Source organism: Hyperolius riggenbachi, chromosome 3, assembly GCF_040937935.1.
Source record: "Hyperolius riggenbachi isolate aHypRig1 chromosome 3, aHypRig1.pri, whole genome shotgun sequence".
Taxonomy (NCBI): Eukaryota; Metazoa; Chordata; class Amphibia; order Anura; family Hyperoliidae; genus Hyperolius; species Hyperolius riggenbachi.
The window spans coordinates 342,127,798-342,145,100 of NC_090648.1; the positions used below are offsets into that span (position 1 = coordinate 342,127,798).

General features: G+C 38.9%; 1 protein-coding gene across 21 annotated transcripts in view; it reads right to left on the reverse strand.

The window, feature by feature from the left end:
* The window catches only part of MYBPC1 (myosin binding protein C1), a 169,304-nt gene that overhangs the window by 68,484 nt on the left and 83,517 nt on the right, over window positions 1-17,303 (reverse strand). For 19 of the 21 annotated variants that reach the window (XM_068276948.1, XM_068276945.1, XM_068276961.1 and 16 more), the window contains 5 exons: window positions 16,714-16,862; window positions 13,181-13,298; window positions 12,150-12,201; window positions 8,888-8,944; window positions 2,768-2,931 (listed from right to left, as the gene is read on the reverse strand). In XM_068276948.1, the coding sequence (XP_068133049.1) occupies window positions 2,768-2,931; window positions 8,888-8,944; window positions 12,150-12,201; window positions 13,181-13,298; window positions 16,714-16,862 (540 nt within the window). The remainder of the gene's footprint in view (window positions 1-2,767; window positions 2,932-8,887; window positions 8,945-12,149; window positions 12,202-13,180; window positions 13,299-16,713; window positions 16,863-17,303) is intronic. The other 2 variants (XM_068276949.1, XM_068276966.1) reach the window with 1 other exon arrangement.

The window sequence follows — 17,303 nt, forward strand, 5'->3', positions numbered from 1 at the left end:
CCAGTCTGGCTTTGCCCTGGAATGTTATAGCTCAGTCAGTCTTCTGTGATGTCTTTTCAAGCCCAAGTTTACCCCCTTGTGGCTCTCCTATAATGACTTAGCTATAACATTCTGGGACAAAGCTAGACTGATGCTCAGTCGGGGATTCTTACCAGAGCTGATAACAGGCAGATTTAGCAGACAATAATGAAACAGAGAGCAGGGTAGGCATTTTCTCTAATGTTCGCATTGATATGTATGTGAAAAAAACTTCGTCTCTGGTTCACTTTAAAGTGAACTTACCTAATACCTTAACTCTTCTTTGCCTTTTATCTTTATTTGTTTTATGACATTTATTGACTTATGCATGTCAAATTATACATATTTTAGCTTGACATTTACGTTTTTGTTGTATATTAGTCTGTTTGTATTTTTGAAAAGAGATAAAAGGTAATTGTAATGAAGGACCATCTCTAGAAAAACATTTTATTTTGAGCTTGGATAGTAATGATTCCTAATGTCTGTTTTCACTATATTTTCTATGTTTTTATGCAATTACCTGATATATAATCTGATATAAATTCTGTGTGGGTTCATGTGTCATACTAGTTTTAACTATTGCATATAATCCTCTAAAAATATTGCTTTCTGGACTTAGCAGCATAGACAATATAAAAGTCGCTTTCACGATTTTTGAGGACCACTTTGGAATTGAATAAAATTAAATGTCTAAGAAATGTGTTTACATAACTATCTAATATTATTTGTTTGTGCTTTTATCATCAATATTTTATATTTGTATTTTAACACACCCCAGGAAGGCTTAATAGAAACCTTCCTCACCCTTGGTCTTCGTTGTCCAATATATTGGGGTGTAACTCTTTATACAATGAGTAAAGCGACTGGCTGACAAGGGACAACTTACCTTCTTGGTACAATCCGGATTTGTGGAAAGGCAGGATAATTGACAGCCCACATCTTTCCACATATTTTTTAGTTTCATTGGAAACACACAGTATGATTAAAATGTCTCAGTTTTTAAAAATAAAAATGTTTACTTGTGTACCGAGCTTTAAAATGTCAAAGATATATGATCCCAAGGCCTTTCTACACAAATATTCAGTTGTATTTTTATTTGTACATGCGTGATAAGTGACACCCATAATGTACCCAAAATGCCCCGCTACAGGAAAGTGGGTTGAACATACAAATCCTTTGTTTATGGAAATGTTACATTACATCTGGCATGCAAATAATAATCACTTGCAAATAGCACACTTATTCGTGTTACAGCACTGTATAATCCAACTTGCACACAGCTGTGCAAAGAATGGACTGGAATATGCTCTGTGGATGCAGCCTATTAGAGTGGTGTTACATTTTATATTGTAGGTGATTTTTTTATATCTTCCATTTTTGTTTTAATATTTTAATTTACTTGATAAATTCTGTACTTAAAGGATCATACACACGCTCAACAAAAGTCTTCTAAATGCACAATTATCAAACATCTTTTGTTGTAGAAACAAGTTGAAATCAATTTGTTTCAACAACAAAAGTTGTTTGATAATTTTGCATTTAAAAGACTTTTGTTGAGCGTGTGTATGAGGCTTAACTCTCGGGGCCTTATGCAATTACCAAACTCGCCAGCGCTAAGTGCTGGCGAGTTCTTAAATTAGGCGTCATCAAGGTCGACTAATGCAATTGCATTTAACACCCCCCAGGGCGGAAAAGAACTCGCTTGGCCCGATATAATCGCCCAGCAAGTTCCTTTCCCCCTATGCAATTGCATTTTGCACCCCCCGGGAAGCGATGGGGCGATGCTTCCCGCCAAACATAGGTGCTAACTTTTCACCTGCTCTGAGCAGGCGAAAAGACCTATCGCTGCTGTCAGCGGGCTGATTTTGGCATCTGGGAGCCTCCTTTACTAAGGAAACCCCAGTTGCCAGTGATTTAAATAGGTAAAGGAGTCAGTTTTGACTCCTTACCTATTTAAAATGTAACAAAAAAACATACCTCCATCGTTCCCATCTCGCCGCATGTCCCACGCCGCGCCTTTGCTCATCTCTGTGACTGACATTATTCTCGGAGCCCGGCAAAGCATCTTTGAGTCTCTCGCCGGGGCTTCCCATTCGTCCACTAGGTGGCCCAATGAGAATCATCCTGATTCTCATTGGTCCAATTAGAATCAGGATGATTCTCATTGGGCCACCTAGTGGAGGAATGGGGAGCCCTGGCGGGAGACTCAAAGATGCTTTGCCGGGCTCCAAGAAAAATGACAGTCACAGAGATGAGCGGAGGAGCGGTAGCGACGAGCGTCAGAAGGCGACGGGCGGCGGGTACGAGCCTTGCGATGATGCGCTGGCTCTTGCGACGATGCGCGCGCATCTTCCCGAGGAGTGAGGCAGCAGTGTTGTGGTGCTGAAGGACAGCTCCACGGCACAAATGCCTCGCTCCACATCGCTGGCCACACAGGAGCATCGCTCAGCGAATACCTAGTATTCGCCTGAGTTATGCTCCTTTACGCAAGGACATCGCTCAGGTGAAACTGGCAATTGAATTTGCCGGTAAATCCTGAGCGATGTGAGGAGATAAGAAGCTCGCATGTTTTCAGCTTCTTATCTCCTCGGATTGCATATGGCCCTCAGTATCCAATCGGTAATCGTATTTTATCAGTTTTATCATTCTGCTAAGAATTTTTTCGATACCACTATTTCTACTCTTTGCATTATGTTCCCCTTGTGCACTGCCAGGTAGAGTAATGCGCATGTATCCTAAGATCCAATACCTTCACTTTTCTTCTCTTCTCTCCGCATACGTTTCAGTCTTTTCAGCATCCCTCTCAAGTCAGTGATGCCATACTGAAATGCAATCTTCTCATATTCACTGGGACTGGCAGCCTTCAGGATTTCCCACACATCTATCTCAGGACCTTCTTCTGGTTTGACCTCTCTAACATTAGCACAGAGAAATTAACACACACTGAGACAAAAACCTAAAACTTGTGATACGTGGGCCACAGTGGTAAAACCTGACAATCCCTTTGTGATTCTTCACTGTTACAAAGCCTATGTAGACAGAAACCAACTGTAAATAATCTTTTTCGGGATTGTAATTTTGAGGAATAAGCATGGTTGGCTCAGTTTTTTTTTCTGGTACTAATTTCTTTTGTAATTACTCTTGAGTTGCAAACGATTTTCATAAATATTTCTACAGGAATATGTATAGGCACAGTGGCTGTTATCTCATGTTGCAAATTTGCCCTGCAGAATTAAAATTTCACATTTGGTGACAATGTAAAATTATGCTTGTTCATAATCTAGAAATTCATGCACACCATTTAATTAAAAAAATAATTGCCAGCCAGCTAAACTTTATGAAATTGCAACGCTATAAGTTTTTGTATTTCACAGGTTTTCATCTTTTTTGTACTTTGGTCTTTGATAACATTATGTGCACTCACAGAGTAAACACACAAATGTGTCAGTTGTTTAGATCACCTTTATAATTACTTTAATGTATAAAAATTGGAACCAAAAAAAGTATGATTGTTACCTATGCATTATAAATTCTTTCAGTGCAGTGGCGTGGCTTAAGAAAACCCGAGGCAGAACTTAAACGTAAAAAAACCCATACTACCTGAACCATCTTTCCTCCCTGAGTCAAACAATCAACTTCTTACCATCCTACGTCGCTTTGTTCATCCTCCAGTTCTCAGCTTTCTGCTTCTGAGATCCTCAGAGTGAGAGTTGAGAGGCAGGGAACAGGCGTTCCTAACACTGAAATGGGCCAATGAGAGGTGGGCCATCTTAACACTAGAGTGAGCACAGGGAGGTTGGTAAGGAGCTCTCCTGATGCCAGAGTGGGTGTTATGCAGAAGTACCTTTCCTGCAAAGGACACCCCTAGTTTAGGTTTCTGACAAGCTGCTTGTGGATAATTTGGGGGGGAAGGGGACTGCAGTGACTAGGGGGGGGGGGGGCCACAGAGGTATGTAATTGTGCAGGGAACATGTCTCTGTGTCCCATAAAAGTAATATCCTCCTCCGGTACACTTTAAATAGTTAGGAATCGCAACAAGAACCTCAAATACCTGGAGTCTGTATATACTGTACTATGTGTGGTTATGGCCATTGAGTTTCAGGAAATGCTTTAGTATAATAGACAATCCTGTTCTTCTTCAGTGTACTATACAATTACAGTGGGATGCGAAAGTTTGGGCAACCTTGTTAATCTTCATGATTTTCCTGTATAAAACATTGGTTGTTACGATAAAAAATGTCAGTTAAATATATCATATAGGAGACACACACAGTGATATTTGAGAAGTGAAATATTAAATATATATTTCATATATAATATTAAAGTTTATTGGAGTTACAGAAAGTGCACAATAATTGTTTATATAAAATTAGGCAGGTGCATAAATGTGGGCACTGTTGTCATTTGATTGATTTCAAAACCTTTAGAAATAATAATTTGAACTCAAATTGGCTTGGTAAGCTCAGTGACCCCTGACCTATATACACAGGGGAATCCAATTATGAGAAACGTACGTTTCCCTCCTCTTTTAATTTTCTCTGAAGAGTGGCAACATGGGGGTCTCAAAAGGACTCTCAAATGACCTGAAGACAAAGATTGTCATGGTTTAGGGTAAGGATACAGAAAGCTGCCTCAGAGATTTCAGCTGTCTGTTTCCACAGTTAGGGACATATTGAAGAAATGGAAGACCACAGGCTCAGTTCAAGTTAAGGCGCGAAGTGGCAGACCAAGAAAAATCTCGAATAAACAGAAGCGAGGAATGGTGAGAGCAGTCAGAGTCAACCCACAGACCAGCACCAAAGACCTACAACATTATCTTGCTGCAGATGGAGTCACTGTGCATCGTTCAACCAATTTGCACACTTTACACAAGGAGATGCTGTATGCGAGAGTGATGCAGAGGAAGCCTTTTGTCCACCCACAGCATAGACAGAGCCGCTTGAGGTATGCTAAAGCTCATCTGGACAAGCCAGCTTCATTTTGGAATAAGGTGCTATGGACTGATGAAACTAAAATTGAGTCAGGGCTGGTTCACACAGGCGTTTTTGTGGCGTTTAACACAGCATTTCAGATGCAGCATTTTTTGGGATCTACCGCCGTCCCATTCAAGTGAATAGGAGCGTTTAGAGCTGGCTTTTGCAGGCTTTCATAAAAGCCTGGCGGTAGATCCCGGCGTTGCATCTAGTCTCGAAAGCAACATGTTGCTTTCAGAGGCGGTAAACACCAGGAAGCAATAGCAAAGACCAGAATTGCTAGCCTTCAGAAACTAGCGTCTAAACGCTGGCATTTAAATGCCGGCATTTGAACGTGCCGCCGAGCTTTTGCTCGGCAGAAGCCCGTGTGAACCAGCCCTTATTTGGGCATAACAAAGGGCGTTATGCATGGAGGAAAAACTTCAAAGCATTCCAAGAAAAACACCTGCTACCTACAGTAAAATATGGTGATAGTTCCATCATGCTGTTGGGCCATGTGATCAGTGCAGGGACTGAGAATCTTGTCAAAGTTGAGGGACGTATGGATTCCACTCAGTATGAGCAGATTCTGGAGACCAATGTCCAGGAATCGGTTAAAAAGCTGAAGCTGCGCCGGGGCTGGATCTTTCAAGAAGACAACGACCCTAAACACTGCTCAAAATCCACTAAGGAATTCATGCAGAGGAACAAGTACAACGTTCTGGAATGGCCATCTCAGTCCCCAGACCTGAATATAATTGAAACTCTGTGATGTGACTTAAAAAGAGCTGTCCATGCTCAGAAGCCATCAAACTTGAATGAACTAGAAATGTCCAAAGAGGAATGGTTCAAAATACCTTCAACCAGAATCCAGACTCTCATTGGGACCTACAGGAAATATTTAGAGGCTGTGTTTTCTGCAAAAGGAGGATCTACTAAATATTGATTTCATTTCTTTTTTGTGGTGCCCAAATGTATGCACCTGCCTACTTTTTGTTTAAACAATTACTGCGCACTTTCTGTAAATCCAATAAACTTCATTTCACTTCTCAAATATCACTGTGTGTGTCTCCTATATGATATATTTAACTGACATTTTTTTAGAGTAACAACCAACCATTTATACAGGAAAATCATGACAATTAACAAGGTTGCCCAAACTTTTGCATCCCACTGTATATTTTTATTCAACTGGATAGCGTATTACTTTTCTAATTATATATATATACTGTATATGTGTTTGATAGTCATAGATGGCTGTGCTTCTGGGACAAAGACTAATGTGACTAGTCTTTGCATTGTGACTAGTCTTTGCATTTACAATGAAAGTAAGTGTATGAAATGTAGCTGAATATTATAGATAACAATCACTTTACTTTCTTCCATTTTTATACAAAAAGTCCAATTTGAAAAGGCATCAGCACCTTGAAATGTACACAAGTAATTTTCTAATATTCATGCACAATACTCAGGGTTTTTTTTTTGGTTTTTTACTAAAGGTCATTGGCTCTTATTCAATTAACTTTTTCTTCTCAGTTTTCTCTTAAGAGATAATTTTTCATCTTATCTTTGAAATAAGTTTTCAGCACTTTACAGTTGAAAAAGTACCAAAATTAAGTTTAAAAAAGTACCGTTGAAATTATTTAGAGTATTTTCTTGCTTTCTGATGGTTTAAAGAGCATGTTATTGAAATGGGCCCACGTGCAATTTATTTTTTCTCCTACATTTTTCCCCCATTTTACAATTAAAGAAGTACCTAAAAGTTGGTGAAAAAATCAAATTATTTTGAGTATTTTCTTGCTTGCTGGTGGTTTAAAGCATTTTATGACAAAGGCCCATATGCAATTCACTTTTTCTCCTGAGTTTTCTCCTAGGTGATATTTTTAAAATTGTCAATAAAATGACCTTCAAACCACCAGTAAGCAAGAAAATACTCAAAATAATTTTGATAGTACTTTTTCACATTCTGTTTGGTACTTTTTCAATTGCAGAGTGCTGGTAAGTTAATAAAATAGGAGAAGAAAAAATATCTCCCGGGAAAAAACTCAAGAGAAAAAGTTAATTGCATATGGGCCAAGAGGTGTGAAAATATCACCTAGGAGAAAACCCAGGAGACAAAGTGAATTGCATATGAACCCTTAGGTTTGTGTGTTAATCCAAAATGTACATAAATCACACACAATATGGCATGGTGCTACATGTATTTTAAATAAGGTGTGTTATTTGATATTCAAGGGCAAGCATGGGGAGAAAATACCACTTAAGATTCGACAGCATTAAAAGAGCTTGTAATTACTGTAAAAATGTAGCTTCTTCATACTTAGCTATCTCTGAGGAGCTAAGCATCCATTCCCATGACTCATGACTTGACTGTGCTGTGGTCTGCAAATTGGGCACTGGATCTGTGGCATGGGCAAAGGCAAGTCTACACTTCCACTACCCAGTAAACAGTAAGATCTGAGGTGTTGTCATGAGGCACATGCTTTGTTTGAAAGAAGTTATTGAGACAGCAATTACAGGATGCATAAAATGCAACCATAATGTAAAAAATACAGTAGATATGTGCTAAGTGAAAGCAGAACTTCACACAGCTTCATATGAGGGCATGGATAGAAGTAAGTGCAACAACGTTTTTCTTCCTAAATATGATGAGCACTCCCTCAGATGTGGCTAATTGGAGATTCTCTTGAAATGTGAGAAATCTTTCAGTGGTCCTTATTTTATATATACATTTTTTTTTACCAATATTAGGAGTATTATCCTGATGCATTTCAACATTGATGTATAATCTTTTGTTAAACTCCACCTTTTCCTTTGTAAAACATACCAGTTTCTCTATAAGCCATTGCCTAATAGTTTGAGGCTTATTCTCATCAAGCATGCAATTTATATTACCTATGATGACCTCAAGCTTTGCTCTTATTTTTACAGGACCTTTAGTGAGGGAGTAAAATAATCAGTGGCATTTGCTTTATGCAGGAGCAACTAATTACTGTGTATGATAACTGTGTAGCCATATATACTGCAAGATGCCTCAAGCTTGTGGAAACATCCCACAGAACTAGCTAAGTCATTCCATTCTTAAATAGCATTTTATGATTGTAAACCTATTTTATGGGTCTCTCTTTCAGAAACTATCAAATCTTTAAGATCGCACAACTTCTCAAAGTACTTGGTGCTGGACCCAACAAATAGTAATCCAAGGTTCAAATGAAGTCTGCACACTAGTATCCAAGAATGATAGTTTTATAGATCTCACCTGCAAATATAAACTCTGACTGATCACAAACGATCATTTCAGGACTGTGCAGGGTCCCCTTTGTCAAGGGATAAGGACAGAAGACAATTATAATGTCTTCTGTTCTGTCCTCATGCCTTGACAAGAACAACTTGTGTGGCCCCAAAACAATCATTGGTGGTCAATCAGAGATTGCATGTGCATGTGTAATTAATTCTCTAGTCACCACATTGTTAATGAACCCTCACAAATAAGAATTTATATTTGTGGGTATAAAAAAACACCTTATTGTGTAGTATTTTTAAAATACAGTCAAACACCACATGCACCACATGAATAAGCAGCATACAGTTAATAAATTACTTGAACGCAAACACATCAGACTATATATATATATATATATACAGTATATATATATATATATATATATATATATATATATATATATATATATATATATATATACTGTATATATATATATATATATGCAATTAAACTGACAAGTTAAGTATTTTTCATTTTATGAGGCAGAGGAAAGTTATAAGGAAATGAGAATGTCACAGTTATATTCTAATAAGGAAAATAAGGAAAGATACTCTTGTAAATTGCGCACTAACAGCAAGTGTTTCAGTTGTATTTAGCTGTCACTGCACTGCATGACATCACTGACGTTCCTCACCTACGCTTCAGGAGACCACTAAAGTCAAGCTCTCCTGCATCTTCTTGTCCTTCACCACTGTCATTAATATAAAAATGTTAGTTCTTCCGTTTACTGCAAAAAGGCACAGCTAAGATCACAAACATTCCCCATGACACCCCACAAATAGACACAGCACACATCACACTCCCACTTTCATAGTATGGAAAAACAAGCACTATAAGGACTTATTTAACAAGAGCAGAACACATGCTGCAACCTATAGTGCCATTTAGATATTACTTTTCATGACACAATAGACTTATTAAAATGTAATATTTAATTGGTAATCACTGTATGTTGCCAAGCATCATTGTTCTTTATTCTGGGTCATTAAATAAGCCCATCTTGTATTGGGATAGTGTCTCGCAATCTTTTCACATGTAACTCCTATGCAGAAAAGAATCATCCTGGTTTGTGTAGTAAAAACACAAACAAGTGAGAAGTGAGACAATCACCAAGTGTAACACAAAACACAAAAGCAATGTTATGCTTTTGTCCTTTTGTGCATATCTATATTCTCCATAACAGAATATTTTAGTAACAGTTCATCTTTATAACTCTGTATTATCAAGAACAAATACATGACACTAGTGAAATAATCTTACTTAGAGGAAGGATCACATTAATATGGAGTTGACATATGGCCAGTAATAGCCTCTTGAAGGAGACATCCAAGATAACTTAATATAGCTCTTAAATGGGAGTAATACAAAAATATAATATATATGTAAGTAAAAGACTTCTTAGCACAAAGCAAGAAATATTGTGTGTTTATGAATAAATATGGTGGAATGCATAGTGTCTAAAATGTATACATACATAGAAACACATACAATTGGATTCTTTTTGGGATAATACCTGAAAGAACTCTAGAAAGTACAGTATTATGGAATTCCAGCTGTTGGTAAGGTGGCCCTAGGTGTCACATGGTAATCTAAACATTCAACTACTACAGTAAATGCATAAACCACCATGTTTTTGGTTGACCAGAAAAGAAAGTTGCCTCACATAAATCAGGGTGGAAAGTGGAGTAATGAGACATCGGCAAATGGTTTGTGTCAGGAAAATACAACAAAAATTATTTTCAAATCCATCCAACTGATTTTCCCAGGTGTATATGACTAAGTCAAGGATATGGATGATCACCTAAACTACTGGAAAGTGACTGGAATGTGTGTTCATCATCTCATGAATATAGTCAGCTTAAAAGAGCACTATAGTGAAAAAAGTAAGCAGTTAAAATCTGATAGAACCAACAGGTTTTGGACTAGTGCATGTCCTCATGGGGGATCTTAAAGGCTTTATTTGTGTTCAAAATCATTTCCTGAATAGCAGTTGGTAAGTCTAGCTGCCAAAATAGTGTGCAAGGGAGCAGGGAGCCTGGCTGGTGTCTTACTATTTTAGCTGTTAAAATTCCATTCAGGAAATGCTTTTGAAAACCAAACAAAAAACCTGGCAATCCCCCATGAGGAGATGGACTAGCCCAAAATATGTCGGTTCTATCGGATTTTCACTGCTTACTTTTTTTTTTGCTATAGTGGACCCTTAAAGTTTGAAAATGTTAGTAGCTTTCTCAAACAGTAGTAGCTTACTAAAACAGTAATTTCTTTATCATTCTGTTTACAGCTTCTGACCTCGTAAGAGGCGCAAATAGTGGCAGAGCAACGAGAACCACTGTTTAATGGTGCAGACAGGAAACTGGTGTTTAACAATCCAGATAGTGCCAGGAGTAAGTGATAGAGTGCATGGGGTTTGGCTATTGAAGGTGGGGGCGGGGGATAGTGTTAGGTGTAGGTAGGGGTAGATTAGTGTTAGGAGTTGGTGGGGGAAGGTTAGTGTTAGGTGTATATAAAGGGGAGGGCTAGTGTGAGAATTAGATTACAGTGAGGGATAGCAGAATATCGGTATAGCCAAAATATTCTACTATCAGAAATTGGGGATAGTAGAATATCACTAAAATTACCAATATTCTAATAGTGGCTTCACAAGGTGCCAAAATTTCCATATGCCCTTTTTTGATGTACACCTACTTTTGACAACAGTGTGTTATTGTTTGTGTTTGAATATGGTTGTGTGAATTGGCCTTGCTCTTGACATACGTTCAGAAATGTAATACGTTGATGAAAACCAGAGACAGAAGTGGACTGAGTGACATATGATACAGTTGAAAGCCATTAGCAGCTCTTGTAGATACTTAGCGTGTACCTTGAGAATGTGTAAGCCTATTAACTAAATGTTAATTGACTAATAAATCTGTTGTATGGTGCAGTGCTAAGGCCACTCAGCACACTACTGCATAGCTAGACCCACTAATTAAAATAATTGTGACGAGTCCCATCCTGTACTACATAGTTATCTAAGTTTAAAAAAGACTTGTGCCCATCAAGCTAAACCTTTTGCATCTCACTGGCACCTCAATCCAGAGGAAAGAAAAGCCATAAAGGTAAGAACTGCTTCCCTGACAGGGAAAGGTATTATCTTCCCACCATTCCCCCTTTTAAATGCAAGTATATGGACATTCGAAGAACACTTTTCTAAATAAGTGTCAAAAGAATGGCAACTGTTGCCAAAAGGTATTGGCCTATTTACAGCAGATCATTGTTATACATTTCAACTTGCTTTAAAAAATTTGACGATCTTCATCTCTGATTGTCCAAGAAGGAAGTTGTGTAAAGTATAGTAACTTGGAGCAACCATTCAGATTTTATATGATTAAACTAATGCTACTTGTTTTTGTTTTTTTAAAGTAATCCTGATTTGTTGCTGTATGTAACTGAATTTTGTACAACTTTACTGTTCTTTGCCATTAGAGATGTTAGTTACAAGTAGCTACGAGTACGTAGCTACTCATAATTGAAAAGTAAATTAGATAGCGGTGCCCATGGCAGAGGGGGTGTTAACTCACCTATGCCACCACCCATAGCCGATACAGTCCACTCGCGGTCCACATAACACCACTACTTCCTTTTTTTGGGTTTGAAAGAGGAAGTAGTGGAGTTACATTGACCACAAATGCAATGCATCTGCTATAGGCAGTGGCATAGGTAAATTAGCCCAACCTCTGCCACGGCCAGCGCTATCTAAATTACATTTTGATTACGAGTAACTACTCACTCGTAGCTACTCATAGCTAACATCACTATTTGCCATAGGTTTCTGCCTGGGTCCATTTAGATTGAACATTTCTTAATCGTATTTCTGTTAGAATTGGGAAACCTTCACAAATGGTTTAGTCATTTACCTTCTCTTGAAAGCAGACCTGATGTCTAGTGCTTGGGAAGAATCTTGAGTTGCTACATGACAGACAAAAATAATGCAGTTATCTCATAGAGTTTCCAGCATTAAATGTGTTTTAAAGGTAACTGTGGTGGGAGGGATGTAGAGAGGGGCTTTGCTGTTTTTACCAAAGGGAACCTGAAGTTCGAGAAATATGAAGGCTGCCATCTTCATTCCCTTATAAACCATGCCAGTTGCCTGGTTGTCATACTGAGCTTTTGGCTTTGATTCTGAATCAAACAGCTGCAACAAGCATGCAGCCAGCGGATTCAGACCAGAGTAAAACATCTGACCTACATGCTCATCCTGGGCCAGTGACTTAAAGTATTAGAAGCAGAGTGTCCGCAGAAAAGTCGGGGAACTGGCACTCTTTATTAGAGAATGAAGATGGCAGCCTTCGTATTACTCTCACTTCAGGTTCCCTTTTAAAAAAAACAACTATTATTTGCCCTAATTTCTAATGGTACACTAAATTTAAATCAAAAGGACATTGTCACACTAAGGGCAAACATGACTGGTGGTTACATGACAGAGAATCCATTACAGTAGTACTAGAAGTGGCGTAGTACAAGCAGGCAGATGTGATCGCCAGCTAGTATGTAATAGCATCCTGTTTGGCCTGTAATTGAGATTTTACCTATATTGCTAGCCACTTTTTGCAGCAATAGGTAATCAGACCCATAACCTACCCCAAGTTCTGTGGCTCAGTTCATAACGGCAAATCTCCAATCCACAGTACAACCATGAATGTATCAAAGTCTAGTCCTCAGGAGCAGTGCCCAATACTGCAATGAACAACGCCGCCTTCTCTGGCCAAATGAAGACCATGTAGGACACCACCACTGCTATGGTGAAATAATAAATACTATTCACACTATGGTATTATAGAACCCTTAAGAAGCCTTTACCATAAGGTGTTCTAACCTAGATGTATGGTTTATCCTATGTGTCAATAATAAAGGATAAATATACAAGATATTTTCAATGAACACTTACCAATAACATCAAGATCAAACGAACAGCTGTCAAATTTATCTTTATAGGTCACTTCACATCTGTAGTTCCCAGCATAGTTTTCTTTGGCCTTTATGATTTGCATCTCGAAAGTGTATGTCTGGAGGAAGGAGGTATTAAGAAACAAATGCATTTATAAATTATGTCACCTGATAGTTTACCCTGTGTTACACTTGCTAAAGTAGACCTGAAGATTGTTAAAAAAAAGTTTCACTTTTCTGGGACCTCTGCCAGTCCCCTGCAGCCGTCTTGTGCTCGCGCATACCCGGAACGATCCTCTGGTCCCCTGCCACTGCTCACTTTCTCTATCGCCAGTCACCGGCCCTTGTGGTACACGTCCTCGTTCACGCGCATGACGCCGGGAGCATCTTGAGGATGCACGCAGCCGGGGTCGTGCAGGCACAGTGGCTGTCGACTTGTAAGTGGGCGGTGAAGAAACAGAGCCGTATCAGGAAACCAGAGGATCTTTGAGTACTGGCGCGGGACATGATGGCTGCAGAGGGCTGGGAGAAGCCCCATGTAAGTGAATCTCTTTTTTATTTAAAAATATTCAGGTCTGCTTTAAGTTAAAAGAAAAATAATGTATTTAGATAACCAGTAGTTACATGTGAGTGTCCTCATAGCCAGAATGGAAAATAAGAGGCTACGTTGTTGAATTGCATTGACCTTATAAAGAATTTGTATTGAATAATGTAATTCCATAAATCAGAACCACAAAATTAATATTAATATAACAAAATGAATTACACGATTCATATAATGATAAAATGTTTTTATTGTTCTCTCAAGCAATTAAATCTATTTAGACATAACAGACATAATATAGTAGCCACAGTCCAAAAAATAGTCCTCAAACAGAAATGACAGCCTTATCTGACACTGTATAGGCACATAGGTATATAGCAAATTAAAATTCCACAATTGTGCAAGAGAGTGTATCTGGGCACTATATCTACAGTTGCATAAAAATGTATTCCAATAGCTTAAAAAGAACAAAAAAGGCAACCAAGGGGTTCAAACAACCAGGCCTGACAGCCGTTTTGCCTGGTTCACCCACTTCTCCAGAGGACAGATATACAATAGTGGGTGCTATCCTCCTAAATATAAAGAACTTACCCATTCAGACTGACATCCTCTGAGGGCGGTCCACTACCATCCACCCTTCACTTGCAACCCATTCGATCCCCATGGCAAAACTCTGTCTCCTCCGAGGATAATCTTCCGTGACCTATCCAGCAAGAGCTGTCCCAAAAATGGAGGCGCTATTCTAGGGCTGTGTGGTGACGCCACCTCCATTATAGGCAGACTGTTCAAACCCACATCCCATGGAGAGGCGGGCTCAGAGCATGTCAGCCTATCCTGTTTTTAGGACTCTCATCCAATACAATCCTGGCCATTGCGGCCAATCAGAGACTGAACAGCAAGGGAAATTGTGTATAAGCGTTGCTAGGACACCATGATGCAAATGTAGGAGGAAAGCACATTTAAAAACATCAGTGTTAGCAATATCTGAGTTTAAAAACAACAGTGTTAACAAAGGAACTTGCCATAATAAACTGTTCAAATATAATTATGGGTAAATCTCTTAGTTGTGAGTTCAGTTTGTGTGGCTTTTCAGTTTGTCAGTGACCCTCCCTTTCTTGTCTCTACTGCCTGCATACATGAACTCAGACAACCTGAGTGCTCCTACTGGACTTGCTCTCATGTATATGGATATGTTGCCTTTTTTGGAGGCATTATGTGAGCTGGAGCGCTTATAAAATGTTTGCTGGTTGTTACTGATTGCTCTGACCAATGAGCTCCCCACAAATAGGCTTTTAGTTTGATTAAAGGAGTAAATATTTTTAGTCATTGCAGGCGCAGAACTACTGCGCCTGCACAATACACCGCAGCCTGAACAGCATGCGGGGAGCCCGGGACGGCGACAGAGAGCGGAGGGATCAGCGTGGGACAGTCGGCTGCAAGGGGCTGAAGAAAGCCCCAGGTGAGTAAAGCTGATTTTACGTTTTTTTCTGGATGTTTCCTTTAAGGATTGAACTTCATCCCAAGCAGTAGCCTCCTTTCCTATGAAAATTCTTTGCTTTCTCTCAAATAGATCATCAGGGACATTTGTATGGCTGATATTGCGGTGAAACCCCTTCCACAGTTTCCTGTCTGTGAACCTATTTGCATTGTGGGAAATAACGGCTTTATCAACTGCCAAGCAAGCAATATCTCGTCTGTGCATAGAGCTCTCAGTAAACTAATGTTCTGTAAAGGTCAACTGACAGGACTAAACATGTGGCCACCTGTGATAATTTTCAGAATGTAAATCGGGGTGCGAAGAGGATATATTCTGACACTTTTCCTGCTGTCTATGCAAGGACCTCTGGCAAGAAAAAACTTAAAATGTTAAATATGTGTAAACATATAAAATTAAGAAGTACGTTTCTTCTAGAGTAAAATGAGCCATAAATTACTTTTCTCATATGTTGCTGTCACTTACAGTAGATAGTAGAAATCTGACAGCACCAACAGGTTTTGGACTAGCCCAACTCCTTTTGGGGGGGGGGGGGGGTGTTCACAGGGATTTCTTTATTTTCAAAATGCACTTAGTGATTAGTGAATGCCAGTTTCTCTGTCCAACTGCCAAAAACAGTGTACGGTGAGCAGGAAGGCTGGTCAGCATCTTTGTAGAAATCCTTTTCAGGGAGTGTCTTTATAAAGAATAAAGGCCATGCTGAGAATTCCCTGTGGAGAGATGGCCTAGCTCAAAACCTGTCTGTTATGTGAGATTTCTACTACTTACTGTAAGTGACCGCTACATAGTAGAGAAGTAATTGATGGCTCATTTTACTCAGGAAGAGACGTACTTCTTATTTGTATGTGTTTTAAATTTTAAGATTTTCGTGACAGTTTCGCTTGAAAGATCATGTGGCAAGGTCTGCCTGGATCTCTCTCTGTCATTCAGTAATCTAATTTATATGTAGCTATTGACCCACACTGATATATTTATGCAGTAACTGATGAGTCACTGCCATGTGCATCTATCATAGTTGTATTTTATTACAAGTTTCCTTCAACATACCTCAGATCTTGTGAAAAGGATTTCAACTGCAAAGCATGCATTTTTTTTGTCTTTTTACAGTCTGTTCTGATGGCTCACTGACAGAGGATCAATTTGACTTGGAAAAACTTAGCACACTTAACATCCTTGTAATTCTCCAATGCCGAGGCCATTTGTAAGCCAGCACAAACTTTTTATAATGGATGATGAGCAAAACCTTCTCCTAACAATTAACTTCACCCTTTGGGTGGAAGATCAGAATGGAAAATCACAGAATAGTTGGCATAGCTGCTGGGCTGCTACTTATGTTATAAAATCCATAGACTATCAAGGACTTGGAATTATTCCTCCACACACCCAACATTCCAAAATATTAATCTGTCACTTTAAATAACTGAACTCATGCCAGCATCCCTCTGCAAAAGGAAACATAAGCCTCCCGAAACAGTCTTAATCCAGTAATGAATACCTTATTTATACGGTCAAAAGTGTCCTTCAGCTGAAGATGCTTTCCAGCTTTACTTGCCAAATCCATCCACTTTCCTTTCAGCCATTTCACAACAGGTTTGCGGAGGAGATCCTTTGCCTCAACTTTTGCTGAAAACTTAATATCACCTCCTGAAATTATTTATGAGAAAATTTGACTCAGAGTACTGTACATGCAACTTTAAATAACAACACAGAAGAAATGCATTCATTCATACAAATCACCCATTTGCTACCTTATTCTGAACCAAAATAAATTTCACAGTCTATTTGCCCAACCAGTATGTTTATATAAATTAAAAAAACAAAAAAAAAATCTGTTGTAGATGTTCCACTGGTTTGGTTTCAAAATTGTTATTGAACATTTCAGTCACAACAATAACACAAGTGTGTACATGGAAGGGTACATTGTAGGGCATCCCGCACAGGGGAGCAGTTGGTTTCAGAGAGAAAAGGCCCTTCAGAATCTTCAGCAGCCTGTAAGCATCTTATACTGAAGAGGCCTAGGCCACTTACATAGACAGGCACGGTCAGTATTATAGCAAAACAATCAAATAGAACAAAAGAGCAATT